Source organism: Macaca mulatta, chromosome 8 (genome assembly GCF_049350105.2).
Source record: "Macaca mulatta isolate MMU2019108-1 chromosome 8, T2T-MMU8v2.0, whole genome shotgun sequence".
Taxonomy (NCBI): domain Eukaryota; kingdom Metazoa; phylum Chordata; class Mammalia; order Primates; family Cercopithecidae; genus Macaca; species Macaca mulatta.
Window position 1 is genome coordinate 130598370 of NC_133413.1, and position 16924 is coordinate 130615293.

At 39.5% G+C, this 16924-nt stretch overlaps 1 protein-coding gene across 4 annotated transcripts in view; it reads left to right on the top strand.

Annotated features, from left to right (window-relative positions):
* COL14A1 (collagen type XIV alpha 1 chain) overlaps positions 1-16924 on the top strand; it is a 245313-nt gene that overhangs the window by 90285 nt on the left and 138104 nt on the right. For 2 of the 4 annotated variants that reach the window (XM_015145926.3, XM_015145924.3), the window contains exons 15-19: positions 7091-7217; positions 8646-8785; positions 9248-9380; positions 10736-10795; positions 12736-12887. In XM_015145926.3, coding sequence (XP_015001412.3) covers positions 7091-7217; positions 8646-8785; positions 9248-9380; positions 10736-10795; positions 12736-12887 — 612 coding nt within the window. The remainder of the gene's footprint in view (positions 1-7090; positions 7218-8645; positions 8786-9247; positions 9381-10735; positions 10796-12735; positions 12888-16924) is intronic. The other 2 variants (XM_077943973.1, XM_015145925.3) reach the window with 1 other exon arrangement.

Genomic DNA, 16924 nt, shown 5'->3' on the forward strand with positions numbered 1-16924 from the left:
TGAGTTGCTTTGTTTTTGAAGAGAGTAGCCTGGAGCAGTAAAAAGATTGAAATAAAAAAACACTGAGCTATAGGTGTCTCTTTGTCACTGGTAATACGTAAACTGCTTTCCCAAGGGTTGTAAATTCAACTGTGTAGGAGGATGAGGCAGATACTATAAATGATTGAAGCATACCATTAAATCTGTAGAAGCAGACACACCTGCAAAGAAATACTGTCGTGTTTTGCTTGACACATGAGGCTAACTTAGGCTATATATATAATATATATAAATATATATTATATATAATGTATGTGTATTATATATAATATATATTTATAAATATATAACATATTATATTATGTATTACATATAAATATATATTATATATACATATTTATAAATATTATAAATATATATATTATATATAAATTTTTGAGATGAAGTCTCGCTTTGTCACCCAGGCTGGAGTGCAGTGGCATGATCTCGGCTCACTGCAACCCCTGCGTTCCAAATTCAAGCGATTCTCTTGGTTCAGCCTCCTGAGTAGCTGGGACTAAAGGCATGCGCCACTGTGCCCAGCTCATTTTTGTATTTTTAGTAGAGACAGAGTTTCACCATGTTTCTCAGGTTAGTCTCAAACTCCTGACCTCAGACGATCTGCCCGCCTAGGCCTCCCAAAGTGCTGGGATTACAGGCATGAACCACTGCTCCCAGCCTAACTTAGGCTATATTTTGTCTTCCCATTTTGAGGACATGAATGCAGAAGAAATTCTCTACTGAAAGAAAGACAACGAGCAAGACTAATGATAAGTGACAATGGACAGTGGGTTTCAATGACAGGGATACTAGGGACTGGTGTGATGGGAAGTGTGTGCATCTAAGATGCAGCCAGTCTCAGCTTCTACTGATTGCTGCTGCATAGAAATCCAGGCATGGGCTGCCAGATCTTAAGACTCTTGGAGAGTTACCACTGATTTCTATTTTTATATAAAACCTACCAATTTAAAAGAGTTGACTCATTGAACAACGAAAGTAACACCTCTATATTCACCAGTAAATATTTGTTCATTGTAGAGCATCCTCCTTTGGCAATAATTTTTAATAAAATAAAAACAAACTTTCTTATATATCCATTACATTTATAATATAATTATATAATAATGATTATAACCATGTCTTAGTCCCTTTGGTTTTCTGTAACAAAATACCTTGCCTGGGGAAGTTTTGTTTATTTATTTATTTAGAGACAGGGTCTCTGTTGCCTAGGTTGAAGTGCTGTAGTGTGATCATGGCTCACTGCATCCTCAACCTTGCAGGCTCAGGTGATCCTCCCACCTCAGCCTCCCGAGTAGCTGGGACTACAGGCACATGCCACCATGCCTAGCTAATTTTTGTACAGACCAGGTTTTGCCATGCGGTCCAGGCAGGTCTCAAACTCCTGGGCTCAAGGGATTTGTCTGCCTTGGCCTCCCAAAGTGCTGGAATTACAGGAGTGAGGCACTGTGCCCAGCTTGGGAAACTTATCAATGGCAGAAATTTATTGTTCACAGTTCTGGAAGCTGAGAAGTCTAAGATCAAGGCACCTGCACCTGAATTTGCAGGTGTATTCCTCATAGTTGGAGATTTCTACCTATGTTCTTACCTGGTGGAAGGAGCAGACAAGCTCCCATGGGCCTCTCTAATAGGGGCATTCCTCCCTCATGACCTAATCATCTCTCAAAGACCCCATCTCTTAATACTACTGCATTGGGGATCAGGTACCAACATATGAATCTGCAGGGGGACACAACCTTCCAGACCATAGCAGCTGCTGTAGCTTCTTCTACTATTTCTGTTATTTGTCTTTGCAGAGAATAGCCCCAGACTAACATATTTGTTGAGAACATATGTTTGGGGGTTTTTTGGTAGTGTTTTTCAATCTTGGGGAAGCTGCTAGCATTTGCTGTTTCTGGGAAATTAGAAAGCTATGTTTGGTAAAACCGAACTTAAAATATGAGAAAATGGGCTATGAATGAAGATTTGAGAAAATTTCATTTGAGTAAAATACATAAGCCATGCATGGATTTTGTAACACCAGTTTTGACTAGAGTGTGTGTGTGTGTGTGTGTGTGTGTGTGTGTGTTTCTTATTTCTTAATTCATAGCCATGCTATAGATACTTGAGGTTGCTGGTTAAGTATCTTTTATTGAAGTATTACTGTACCTAACTTTAGAATATATAATTTTAAGGATGAATACTTCTATTAGATTTTGCTTTAATTTCTATGAATTTAAGCTTCTATTTATAGACAATGCAATGATTTTTTCCTTTCTTTTTTTTTTGAGACAGAGTCTCGCTCTGTCACCCAGTATAGAGTGCAGTGGCACGATCTCAGCTCACTGCAAGCTCAGCCTCCTGGGTTCATGCCATTCTTCTGCCTCAGCCTCCCAAGTAGCTGGGACTACAGGCGCCCACCACCATGCCCGGCTAATTTTTTGTAATTTTAGTAGAGATGGAGTTTCACCATGTTGGCCAGGATGGTCTTGATCTCTTGACCTCATGATCTGCCCACCTCGGCCTCCCAAAGTGCTGGGATTACAGGTGTGAGCCACTGTGCCCGGCCCATGCAATTGATTATTAACACTTTTGCTTTACACTCAATATTTTCTGCTTCATTTCCTCTCATCTTCCTTCTCTCACTTCCTCTTCCTCCCTCTGTATCTTTTCTGCATTACCCCTCTCCCCAACTTTTTGGAGACCAGGAAGAAAAATGAAACAAGTATTTCAACAAATGTCCATGCTGCTGCTGACCATGATGATGATAATGATGGTGATGATGGTGATGATGATGATGGTGATGATGGTAATGGTGATGATGATGATAATGATGGTGATGATGGTGATGATGATGGTGGTGATGATGGTGATGGTGATGATGATGATGGTGATGATGGTGATGATGATGGTGATGATGATGATAATGATGGTGATGATTATGGTGATGATGATCATGATGACCATGATGATAATGATGGTGATGATTATAATGGTGGCTAACATTTGTTGAGTGCTTCCCATGAGCCAGGCACTGTTCTGAGTGCTATAAACCTCATGTAATCCTTACAGAACCAAATGCTGACAAAGTATGACTTATCAAACTATGGACAGAAGTCATCTCAGGTAGCATTTACTGTGAAAGGATTTTGGAAGTACGCAAACATGATGGAGAATTAAGTGCTGCCATTTGAGTTTTATAAATGCAAAGGCCACAGTTTTTGGACTTTGAGAGTCCAGTTCCTAGTAGCAGTGACTCAGCAGTAGAGCCTGGAGTTGAGCCCAAATCCCTTGTTCCTCATCAGGGCCTTTTTCTACATCCCTTCCAAAATTAGGCTGAAGTTAAACTTTTAGCTAGACTGATTGAGGATATTTCTCAGAAATAGTTGCATAACAATGAGATCATGGTTATTTGTTATTATTTCCTCAAATTTTTCTTCTACATCTTAAAATACTACCAGCAAAATCAGTTCTGGGACTAATCATTTAAAGCATGATATTTTAACTAATATAAATAAATGATACCTAAAGGCCTTTATTTGATGAAATAGAATAATCAGTGCTTAAATTATATAAAATATAGTCTATTCAGCATCAAATATTTAATAAACGAGATCCTTTTTAACAGATACACACACACACACACACACACACACACACACACACACACACACATTCTTTCTTTTAGTCGTTTCTCCTGTTTGGTGGACCTAAGAATCCAGTACCTAGATTTTAACTGCTTTTGTGTATGTTTGATATCTTTGCAAAATTCCTATTTGTCACAGATTCGAAACTTAGAAACAAGATCAAGGCCTAACTAGACATTCCAGTTAATAATTTTATGGCTCAGGGCAAGTTAGTTAAGCTGTTTGGGCCTAGATTTTCCTTCGGAAAATAGTTGCGAAAGCACCTAGGGTTTGGTGGGTGAAGGTGGGTGGGGGAGACTCTAAATAAGACAATGAGTATCAAGTCCCTGACTCTGTAAGTGCTCAATAAATCTCAGCCATGACAATTCAAAACAACAGAAAGCAATATGTAACTAGAGGTTAGGAAAGTATGTCTTGAACTCACATTTTTTAACATGGGTTTGTATTTTCTGTGAGCTTAAATAATGAAGCCATACTTTAAATAGTGTTTAAGAGCATATGATTTAGAGCCTGAAACACCTGTGTTTAAGACCTTTTTACTAGCTGTTTTCCCCTTGGGCAAGTTCCTTAATTTTTGGAATCTCATTTTTCCATTTTCAAATGGGGAGTAATAATTAGCTCCCCCACAGGATTGTGATAAGGATTAAATAAGTAAATGCATATAAAGCATGCAGATAGTTCACAGGCTGCAGTAAACAGTAAGTGCTAAAAATGACCTATAATGTTATCAATCCCTGATTTAGAAGAAGATAATCCATACTTTCAATTAACCGTTGCTGTGTAACAACAGTGCAACTTAAAATATAGCCTAGGAGCATGTAACTTGGGCAGAACTCAGCAGGGACAGCTGGGCTCTGCCATGTGGCGTCAGCTGGGGTGATTCATGCATTCATCTGGGAATCTGACTGGACCAGAACTTCTAGGATGACTTCATGTCCATGTGTGACCCCTCAACTAGAATGTCTGGGAAGGCTGGGATTCGCTGGCCTTCTCCAGAAGAGTGGCCCAGTACAGCACAATGGTACAGTACAATGACAGCTCTTTTTTTCCAGGGTTGGCACTCTTTTTTGACCTACAGAGGTGTAGATTCTTCAGAGGTGTGTATGGCTTCTGTTCTGGCCCTTAGTTTAGAGAAGACCTTTCTCACCTCTTTTAAGAAATAGTTTTTTTGGTGCCTTCATCTTCATTTTAATTTACTTATTCTATTCACTCAAAAAATATAATTCAACATACAGTGGTGAAGAAACTAAACAAGTTCTTGCCTTCAAGGAGCTTATACTCTATGCAGGAGATAGACAATAAACATGTAGGTAAATAAAGTAATTTCACATTGCCACTGGTGCCAAGGAGGAAACAACAAGGCCAGTGTCAGTGAATAACCCCACTAATAGGTGGAAACATAGGTGGAAAAAGAACCCTCCTCTGAGGAGGTTCTAGTTAAGCATAGTCATGATAGAGGAAGAAGGCCTAATTTTGACAAGAGCTGGAGAATGGGGTCACAGACAGAGTGAACTGCATGTGCTAAGGCCCTGAGGTGGGAAAGGCAAGGACCTGAAAGGAGGCCAGTGTGGCTGGAGCCCAACAGGCCACTGGAGTATGACAGAAAGAAAAGGTGCTGCCCCAGATTATGAAGGCCATGAGGTATCTCAGGGTGCTTGGTTTTGATTCAGAGTGCAATAGATGGCCAATGAAGGTTTAAGTAGGGAGGTGACATTTTATATTTTGCTAAAGGTTACTTTGCCATGAGCAGACACATACAGTGTTGAGCTTAGTGACCTTCCCCTGAACCTCAGGTAGCATCAGGATTAGTCACTGATAGTACCATACATAAGAGATCTTGGCTGGGTGCAGTGGCTCACACTTATAATCCCAGCACTTTGGGAGGGCGAGGTGGGTGGATCACTAGAGGCCAGGTGTTTGAGACCAGCCTGGCCAACATGCTGAAACCGTGTCTCTACTAAAAATAAAAAATTAGCCGGACCTGGTGGTGCACGCCTGTAATCCCAGCTACATGGGAGGCTGAGACAAAACAATAGCTTGAACCCTGGAGGCAGAGGTTACGGTAAGCCAAGATCGTGCCACTGTACTCCCTCCTGGGTGACAAGAGCAAGAACCTGTCTCCAAAAAACAACAACAGAAAAAAGGATCTTATTGCTCTGCTCAAATGTCTCATGAGAACATTTTAAGCAGAGCTTATTTTTTGGCAGAGGGTGCTCTCAGGTAAATATGGTCATTTCTTAAATTTTCCAGAGTATCACCACAGTGGGGGCACCTCATTATGCATTATTATAAGTGCTTGTGAGGATTAACAGAGAATATATGTGAAACACCTAGGTGTGGGCCCCATATACATGGTCTACAATATGCACCCGGTACTGTGCAGCGCTGTAGCCCCATGCCCAACCCCTCAGTGACAAAGCTTCATCTGTTCTTGTTCTTTCTCTTGCCTTGAGGGTGCCTTGTAGACCCTGCCCTCATCTCCTTTTTTTTTTTTTTTTGAGACAGAGTCTCACTCTGTCATCCAGGCAGGAGTGCAGTGGCATGATCTCAGCTCGCTGTGACCTCTGCCACCCTGGTTCAAGTGATTCTCCTGCCTCCGCCTCCTAAGTAGCTGGGATTACAGGTGCGCACCACCACACCCAGCTAATTTTTAAATTTTTCGTAGAGATGGGGTTTCGCCATGTTGACCAGGTTGATGTTGAACTCCCAACCTCAAGTGATCCACCTGCCTCGGTCTCCCAAAGTGCTGGGATTACAGGCGTGAGCCACCACGCCTGACCCACTCATCTCCTCTTACTTTATGGTTTCCTTTTTCAATGTATGTTTTTTGTTGTCAAGTTCTCTTTTCTAATCCTTAATTTTTCTTACACCCTTGATCTCTATTCCTCGAGATTTCATCTTTTATATGCCCCAAAGAAGTTGAAAAATATTTTCACCAAATATGTCTTTCTGTGGAAGATAGAGTAATGTTTCAAATATTTACTATTTTCTTTAGTATTAATGTTCCCCAGTTCTTTCCCAGCATCGTTGCTCACCTGTACGACTCTTATAGGAGTTATCGTGAATTACTTAGCTATGGGGCCAGCAGAGCCCAGGCAGTGAAGCAAAAAACTGATTGCTACTAGCAGATCTAACTGGAAACATTATCTGTATTTATGTCCGCCTCTTAAGTTGTCTGCACTTTGTGTCTGGAATGAATGGAAAGAATATTGATTGCAAAGTTGTCCTGAGAATTAACTGGTGGGTTATCTAAGGGTATAAGATCAGAAATGTTCATACATAAACTGTCTGGTTTTATAATTCAATAATTTGTTTTATAGTGTTTATAACTTTGCTGTCAGCTAAGTGAGCTACAGACAGTAATAAAATGATTCCTGTACTTGGAGAGCATTAGATAGAGCTGTTATTATGACTTCTTTCTTTGACAGGTTGAAGTTGATCCTATTACTACCTTCCCTCTGAAGGGCTTGACACCTCTCACAGAGTATACTGTTGCTATTTTCTCCATCTATGATGAAGGACAGTCAGAGCCTCTAACTGGGGTTTTTACCACCGGTAAGCAGCCTCATTGTGGTGTGAAAAGTTTCGAGAATAGCTATTAATATATAGAAACCAGAACCCAGAGCACCTTCTTTATTTGTGATTTTGAAGAGATTGAATTTTAAGTTTGATTTCTTTTATGTTATCATTAAAAAATAAACAACCGGATGACTAATGTGTGTACTGGCTAGTTATTTTTTATCAAAGCAAGGAAGAGAGAGAAAAGACCACCTAAATTCAAAAGGTCCGTTGTTTAAAAAATGTATGTTTTTCTCTTCCTAATCTTATTCCTTTTACTTTCATTCCTTAGTTAAAACTTCTACATCCTTCTTCCATTCAAATGAATGTGTGTATTAGGTTGAATTTCCAAAATTGCTGATAGCCAACAGTTTTTGACCTATAAAAATGACAGTCTCATACTATTGAGCTCAATATATCAGTCAATGATTTTCCTGGAGCCTGAAATCTTCATATAATAATAAGTAATATTTTAAACCCTAAAATTAAATGTAAGACATGTATACATTATTTTTCTTTTCTATATGTATCCTGTAGCCACTTTTTGTCTCTTGGTGGCAACAATTCTGTTATTTGCTTTCTGAACTTACCACTGATTGTACTTGGAAACAAATGTAGTCTTTACTGGGAAGATGAGAAGGTGATTTGGAGAGAGATGAAAAAGAAGCTGGATTGAGAAATAATGTTCGTGGAAAAATTCAGTAATTTAACCAAATCTCCAGAAGGCTAATTCTAGTTGGGATTCTCATGGTGTCCTATCAAAAATTTGAGTTTTTCTGTTTTTGTTGTTGTTGTTTTTAGAAAAACTCTGGCTTCAAATAATAAAAACCAATTCTTTGACTATTTATTTTGGGTGCAGTTGGGTGTTATACTTTCTGTTGTACATCCCAGAAGTATATAAGCTCTGAAACAGTGGAAGGCCTGATTAATTCTATTTCATTTCTGATGACCACCATATGCACAAGTTAAAAGATTGAAGGTTCTTTTCCAGGATTAATATTAGGGAGCGATTTAGCTACTAAAGCAAAAAGAACTAAAAGGGAAGCTTTCTTAGGCCCCTAGAGGACTATTTTGTTAATTTCCTCAAGATACTTGGAAAATAATATTTTTAAAAAAATGAATATGCCACTCTTGTTTTTTATAGTTAATGAAAACAGCCAAATAGAAAAGCTAAGAGTTTTAGAAATTACTGGAAAAGTTTTAAGATCTGTTATTTCCATGGTTTCCCTAATTTATGATATTGGTGAATGCTGGAAACAGAAATGGAAGGCCACCCTGGACTGATGGGCCCTGGTTTTCCTTCTTCCCTGTGCTTTCCTAAACCAAAAGATTCCTCAAAGAGTCTTCTACACCCCTGGGAGATACTTGGGTTTGGCTTTCTTGCCTTCTCATTTCCCTAACAAAATCTCCTTCCTTGGTTTACAGAGGAAGTTCCAGCCCAGCAATACTTAGAAATTGATGAGGTGACGACAGACAGTTTTAGGGTGACCTGGCATCCCCTCTCAGCTGATGAAGGGCTACACAAATTGATGTGGATTCCAGTCTATGGGGGGAAGACCGAGGAGGTGAGTTGTCTGAAACAGACTGAAAATTAATCCGGAGCATTAGTGAATACCTACTGCTGCTGGAGTTGGTCTTCACTTTAAAATATATTAAGAATCACAGAAGTAATTAGTATTTTACATGGCTTGGAGTTTTAGAAATGTCAAATCATATGATTTTCCTAATATTATGATATATTGTTGCCAGAGCTTTAGTTATATACTTTATATATTTTCAGATTCTTTGACTTTAACAAATGACATTTAATGCAACTGTAAAATGTCACTTTTCCAATATTAGTAACTTATTTGCTGAGGGGATCGAAAGGAATAAAGTCTCTGACTTGACCTTAAAATGGACTTTGACAGCCTTGGAGTTCTTTATGGTTGGTTGTTTCTTGCTTATGCTCAGAATAACACTTTTTCTTTTCTTTTCTTTTGTTTTTTCAAATAAGCGTAGTTACTAAGCACCAAAATACATTTCAGGTTGTCCTGAGAGAAGAACAGGACTCACATGTTATTGAAGGCTTGGAGCCCGGTACGGAGTATGAAGTTTCACTATTGGCCGTACTTGATGATGGAAGCGAGAGTGAGGTGGTGACTGCTGTGGGGACCACACGTAAGTCTTGGTCTGGCCACGATGCGTTTCAGCTGCTCCCACAATCCCTCTTTACCCCATCAATTTCCTTCCCCATCTGCTTTATCCTTGGCTATGGAAACTTCAGTTTCTCTTTTTCCCCCAGAATTCTTCATATATCTTCACCTTCAATGAAACCAGTATGTGAAGTATCTTAGCTTCCTAGATAATGATCAACATGAAGGCAGGGACCACATCTGTCTTGCTCACCATTGTATTTTCCAGGACTTAGCACGGTACTTGGCACATGTTAACTGTAGAATAAATACCCATAGAATGGATGGATGGGTGGATAGGTGAATGGATGTATGCATGAATGGATAAAATAATTCACAAATGAATAGATTGCCAAACAAATAAACCTAGGGCCAACATGTCAAAGAGTTTCTGGAATTTTCCAAGTTGATTTTGGTTCCAAGAATCTTGTACAAAATTTACTCGCTGATTCATTCATCTCTTCATTTTTAAAATATGAGGTATTGACCACATATTAAATTGCCTTAGCCTGGGTTCCCTGGAACCAGATTCTAGACAGAAAATTGCAGCCAGAAAGTTTATTGAAGAGTGCAGTTGGGAGATGCTTATGTAAAAACCTGAGGACAGCAGGACAGGACATGGGAAGAAGTTGAAACTGAACCCTCAGCTAATCTTATTATAACGGAGGTCTAATGCTGGGGTGACCCTTCTGAGTTGTCCCAAATAGAGGCAAAGGGGCTGAGACTTCATACTCTTGCATCCCCAGTAGCTGGAGGTGAGCCATTCCCTGACAGAGGCCATGAACTCAGGTGAGACAGTTCTCAGAGCTGTGAACTGTTGGCAGGCAGTGTTCCAGCACCAGGTGAATGGGTGTGTTGACCCTAAAAAGAGGATCTTCATCTCTGTACTTCATTCTGCTGTATGCCCATGGTGGCTGTAAGAAATAGAAGATGCACTGCTTGTCCAAGCACATTGCACTCCGTGGTGGTCCTGTTTGGCAGCCTTTTCACAACTTGGTCTACAGCACTGTCTAATTTCCCTTAATTACCACGGCTATGCCCCTATTTCAAAGTAATTGGGTGGTTTCACAATTCTGTAGATGTAGTTCAAATGTTTATGTGAAGCCTGGTATCTGTGATGAGAAACTTTAACATTCTTCGGATTTCAGTCTTCCTATCTGTGGAACAGGTATGTCTGCCTTACTTACAATTCACTTCTTTGGTCTTCTAACCATAGTCATGTTTGTTGTGGGAGGCAAGTGAGATAATATAGGTGAAATGTTCTTTGAAAGCTACAAAATGCTATATAAAAATGGACAGTTATTATTTTTACAGCATTTTTAAGTAATATATTGCTTTTAGTTGACAGTTTTTGGACAGAACCAGCTACAACCATGGTGCCTACCACGCCTGTGACGTCAGGTAAGGTCAAATAGTAGCCTGTTTACCCACTTTAAAATTTTTATTTAAACAGATGTTATGTTTTCCTGGTTTTATTTATTATTAAATAGGAAAATAGATGATCCTCCCTTCCTTTTCTGGCACACTGGTTCAAATTTCATACCTCTCAGAGCCTCTCAACATCTTCCTTGCCACTATGGATCTCCTAGTCAACTGATCTCACTGATATATCACTCTACTTCTTTCATCTTTGCCTTGGATGCTCATGCCCCTTACCTGGAATGTTAACATAGCTGCCTCCCCAGGGGTCTTTGCCTTCCTCTTTATCTCAATGACTTCTGTTGCTCTCTGTTGAGAATTCCTCTTCTTTTCTCTTTTTTTCTTTTAGAGATAGAGTTTCACTCTGTCATCCAGCCTGGAGTGCAGTGGCATGATCAAGGCTCACCACAGCCTTGACTTCCTGGGCTCATGCGATCCTCCTGCCTCATCCCCGCAAGTAGCTAGGACTACAGGCATGTGCCACCATGCCTGGCTAATTGTTTTGAATTTTAGTAGAGATGAGGTCTTTCCTGCCATATTGCCCAGGCTGGTCTTTAACTCCTGAGATCAAATGTTCCTTCTTCCTCGGCCTCCCAAAGTTCTGGAATTACAGGCATGAGCCACCATGCCTGGTCTTGTTGAGAATTATTCTTATCATGTTTTCCTTGCATTTCTGTGGGTAACTGAGACTTGGCTGGTCTATTGTTTTTCCTACATTAGTTGTTTCCTGTCTCAGCTTAGCTTTCCCCTTCACTGTAATATACCTCCCAACTAGCTGTCAGAGTCAACTTGGTAAAACACAAGTTTGATAATATCATTTATTTACTTCTGTAAGACACTTCAGTGGCTCTCCATTACCCATTCGTTGATTCATTCATTCCTCAATTAATCCTTATCAAGCCTTCTTTGTGCTCTGAAGTCTTTTTCATAGCATCCAAGATCCTTCCTAGTTGGGTCCTGCTTCCCTTCCTGGCCTCAACCATATTTCCTATGCTTCCCCCATTTTTCTCTTTCCATCCCAAACTCCTTGCCCTGAATGTGAGAAGTTTCCTCCCATTCCCATTGCCTGGTAACCCCCCTGCAAAGTTGCCAGGTAAATGTCAATCTCCTACCTCCCCTGTGACACTTTTACTATTTTTGTTGAGTTAGTAACTGTATGAAAACCAAAGCCCTAACAGTCTGACACACAGAAAAAGTTCAATTAATATTTTCTAAATGAATTAATACATGAATGAAGAGAAAGGAGAATGAGATGAGATGGACAAAGGGAAATGAAGTTGGGAGTAGAAGAGAAAAGAAAAAAAAATGTGACAAATAAGGGAGGAGACACCTTGAGATGAGCATGAATGTGCCAGGAAACATGGGTAAAGGAGATTGGACAAGTATCAGAGAAAAGATCGTGTCTGTGTGGGCTGAATGGATAAAGGCAGCCTAAGCGCAGATTTGTGCTTTGAATGACAAGTGTTAAAACAGAAATGGGGGCTAGGGCAGGTGATTGTGATGTGTGTTGGATGCTAGATTGCACACAGAGGTGGACAAGATCTGGCCCACTGTGCCCACATGTCCACAGAGCACTAGTGTGAGGTTTTCATGACCACACTTTCCTTTGGGTTCCATGGGCTGTTTTTCTAGTCTCAGGGCTTCTTCCCAGTTCTTTTTACTAGTGCATATACAGAACTGACAGTTTTGAGAGCTCCATGGTCTCATCTTGTAAGCATCTCTTAATCCTACTTTTATTTGCCGCTAGTAGGTATCTTGCCTCCCCATTAAGCACCATAGCTGAGCTCTTCTCGCCTCATATACATCTATATTACAGGGATACATTAAATGATGCTTGCTGTTACCCCACAGGTAGTCTCTGTGGCTCATTTTGGAATATGATGGGTTAAAAGTTTTTAAATCTTTGGTTGTGTTTATTCCAGTTTTCCAGACGGGAATCAGAAACCTGGTTGTAGGTGATGAAACCACTTCTAGCCTGCGGGTAAAATGGGACATTTCTGACAGCGATGTGCAGCAGTTTAGGGTGACCTACCTGACAGTTCAAGGGGACCCCGAGGAAGAAGTGGTAGGAACGGTCTGTACAAATTCAACTGACTAGAAACTCTGCAGATGTTACTAACACAACTAACAAGACTGTCTTTGGAGATCAATGCAAACTTTACTGCTCGTTTCTTAGTGAGTCTGCCATCTCCAGAAACTAATGTTTGCTGTTAATCTGACTCCACTACTGGCTTCTTAGTGACCTTTATATATCCAAAACTTGCTCCATGTACAACTTGCTTTAAGTTAATAACCTCTGAACATTGTTTCAAATGTTGCTTCTCTTCTGCTGCCTCAATCACCTGTTCAAGCACCAAAGTTGGATCATAAAAGGCCATATGCACTTGTATCTGTATATATGTATGTATAGATATGTGTAAAAGTTTAATATAGGAAGTAATTTCTTCTGCCCTTGGAAATCTGATAAAAAACTTTTAAGCAAAGGACACAGAAAAGGTCTTCTATATGGTATAGTGAAAATATTCTTAATAAAATACCATCCATTAACTAATAGTTATATTTTTCATTGACGTCAATTCATATTGAGCAGATTTATAGTCATTTCTAATTATTCTTAACATGGGTGTATCCCCTCAGGGATTTAGATTTTTATACATTGAGTTTTCTTTGAGTTGTTTTATCTATCTTTCCTTTTTCTAAATGATACACTTTTTTTTCTAATTTGTTTATCATTATTATTACTATTTTTATTATACTTAAGTTCTGGGATACATGTGCAGAATACGCAGGTTTTTACATAGGTATGCATGGTCCATGGTGGTTTGCTGCAGCCATCAACCCGTCATCTACATTAGGTATTTCTCCTAATGCTATCTCTCTCCTTGCTCCGCACCCCCCAACAGGCCCCAGTGTGTGCTGTTCCCCTCCCTGTGTCCATGTGTTCTCATTGTTCAGTTCCCACTTACGAGTGAGAACGTGCGGTGTTTGGTTGCCTGTTCCTGTGTTAGTTTGCTGAGAATGATGGTTTCCAGCTTCATCCATGTCTCTACAAAGGACATGAACTCATCCTTTTTTATGACTGCATAGTATTCCGTGGTGTATATGTGCCACATTTTCTTTATCCAGTCTGTCATTGATGGGCCTCTGGGTTGGTTCCAAGTCTTTGCTATTGTGAATAGTGCTGCAATAAACATGTGTGGATGTATCGTTATAGTAGAATGATTTATAATGCTTTGGGTATATGCCCAGTAGTGGGATTGCTGGGTCAAATGGTATTTCTACTTCTAGATCCTCCAGGAATCGCAACACTGTCTTCCACAATGGTTGAACTAATTTACAGTCTCACCAACAGTGTAAAAGTGTTTCTGTTTCTCCACTTCCTCTCTAGCATCTGTTGTTTCCTGACTTTTTAGTGATTGCCATTCTAACTGTCATGGGATGATATCTCATTGTGGTTTTGATTTGAGTTTCTCTAATGACCAATGATGAAGAGCTTTTTTTTTTTTTTTTTTTTGTATGTTTGTTGGCTGCATAAATGTATTCTTTTGAAAAGTGTCTGTTAATATCCTTCTCCCACTTTTTTATGGGGTTGTTTTTTGTTTTGTAAATTTATTTAAGTTCCTTGTAGATTCTGGATATTAGCCCTTTGTCAGATGAATAAATTGCAAAATTTTTCTCCCGTTCTGTAGGTTGCCTGTTCGCTCTGATGATAGTTTCCTTTGCTGTGCAGAAGCTCTTTAGTTTAATTAGATCCATTTGTCTATTTTTGCTTTTGTTGCAATTGCTTTTGGTGTTTCAGTCATGAAGTCTTTGCCCATGCCTCTGTCCTGAATGGTATTGCCTAGGTTTTCTTGCAGGATTTTTATGGTTTTAGGTCTCTTGTTTAAATCTTTAATCCATCTTGAGTTCAGTTTTGTATAAGGTGTAAGAAAGGAGTCCAGTTTCAGTTTTCTTTCTATGGCTAGCCAGGTTTCCCAGCACTATTTATCAAATAGGGAATCCTCTCTCCATTGCTTGTTTTTTTTTTTCAAGTTTGTCAAAGATCAGATGGTTGTAGATGTGTGGTGTTATTTCTGAGGTCTCTGTTCTGTTCCATTGGTTTATATATCTGTTTTGGTACCAATACTAAGCTGTTTTGGGTACTGTAGCCTTAGTTTGAAGTCAGATAGTGTAATGCCTCCAGCTTTGTTCTTTTTGCTTAGGATTTTCTTGGCTATATGGGCTCTTTTTTGGTTCCATGTGAAATTTAAAGTAGTTTTTTCTAATTCTGTGAAAAAAGTCAATGGTAGCTTGATGGGAATAACATTGAATCTATAAATTACTTTGGGCAATATGGCCATTTTTATGGTATTGATTCTTCCTATACATGAGCATGGAATGTTTTTCCATTTGCTTGTGTCCTCTCTTGTTTCCTTGAGCAGTGGTTTGTAGTTCTCCTTGAAGAGGTCCTTGACATCCCTTGTAAGTTGGATTCCTAGGTATTTTATTTTCTTTGTAGCAATTGTGAATAGAAGTTCGCTCATGATTTGGCTCTCCGTTTGTCTATTATTGGTGTATGGGAATCCTTGTGACTTTTGAAATTGATTTTGTATCCTGAGACTTTGCTGAAGTTGCTTATCAGCTTAGGGAGATTTGGGGCTGAGACAATGGGGTTTTCTAAATATACAATCATGTCATCTGCAAACAGAGACAATTTGACTTTCTCTCTTCCTATTTGAATACCCTTTATCGCTTTCTTTTGCCTCATTGCCCTGGCCAGAACTTCAAATACTATGTTGAATAGGAGTGGTGAGATAGGGCATCCTTGTCTTGTGCCAGTTTTCAAAGGGAATGCTTCCAGCTTTTGCCCATTCAATATGATATTGACTGTGGGTTTGTCATAAATAGCTCTTTTTATTTTGAGATACGTTCCATCAGTACCTAGTTTATTGAGAGTTTTTAGCATGAAGTGATGTTGAAATTTATTGAAGGCCTTTGCTGCATCTATTGAGATAATCATGTGGTTTTTGTCATTGATTCTATTTATTTGATGGATTATATTTATTGATTTGCTAATGTTTAACCAGCCTTGCATCCCAGGGATGAAGCTGCCTTCATCGTGGTGGATAAGCTTTTTAATGTGCTGCTGGATTCGGTTTGCCAGTATTTTATCAAGGATTTTTGCATCAATGTTCATCTGGGATATTGGCCTGAAATTTTCTTTGTTGTTGTGTCTCTGTCAGGTTTTGGTATCAGGATGATGCTGACCTCATAAAAAGAGTTAAGGAGGAGTCCCTCTTTTTCTATTGCTTCAAATAGTTTTAGAAGGGATGGTACCAGCTCCTCTTTGTACCTTCATCAGAATTTGGCTGTGAATCCATCTGGTCCTGGGCTTTTTTTGGTTGGTAGTCTATTAATTACTGCCTCAATTTCAGAACTTGTTATTGGTCTATTCAGGAATTCGACTTCTTCCTGGTTTAGTCTTGGGAGGGTGTATGTGTCCAGGAATTTATCCATTTCTTCTAGGTTTTCTAGTTTATTTGCATAGTGGTGTTTATAGTATTCTCTGATGGTAGTTTGTATTTCTGTGGGATCAGTGGTGATATCCCCTTTATCATTTTTTTTTTTTTGAGATAGAGTCTCACTCTGTTGCCCAGGCTGGGAGAGTAGTGGTACGATCTCAGCTTACTGCAACCTCCACCTCCTGGGTTCCAGCGATTCTCCTGCCTCAGCCTCCCGAGTTGCTGGGACTACAGACACCCCCCACCATGCCTGGCTAATTTTTGTTTTTTTTTTAGAGACGGGGTTTCACCATGTTGGCCAGGCTGGTCTCGAACTCCTGACCTTGTGATCTGCCCGCCTTGGCCTCCCAAAGTGCTGGGATTATAGGCATGTACCACCCCTGCCCCCTTTACCATTTTTCATTGTGTCTACTTGATTCTTCTCTCTTTTCTTCTTTATTAGTCTGGCTAGTGGTCTATTTATTTTTTTAATCTTTTCAAAAAACGAGCTCCTGGATTCACTGATTTTTCGAAGGGCTTTTCGTGTCTCTGTCTCTTTCAGTTCTGCTCTGATCTTAGTTATTTCTTGTCTTCTGCTAGCTTTTGAATTTGTTTGCTCTTGCTTCTCTAG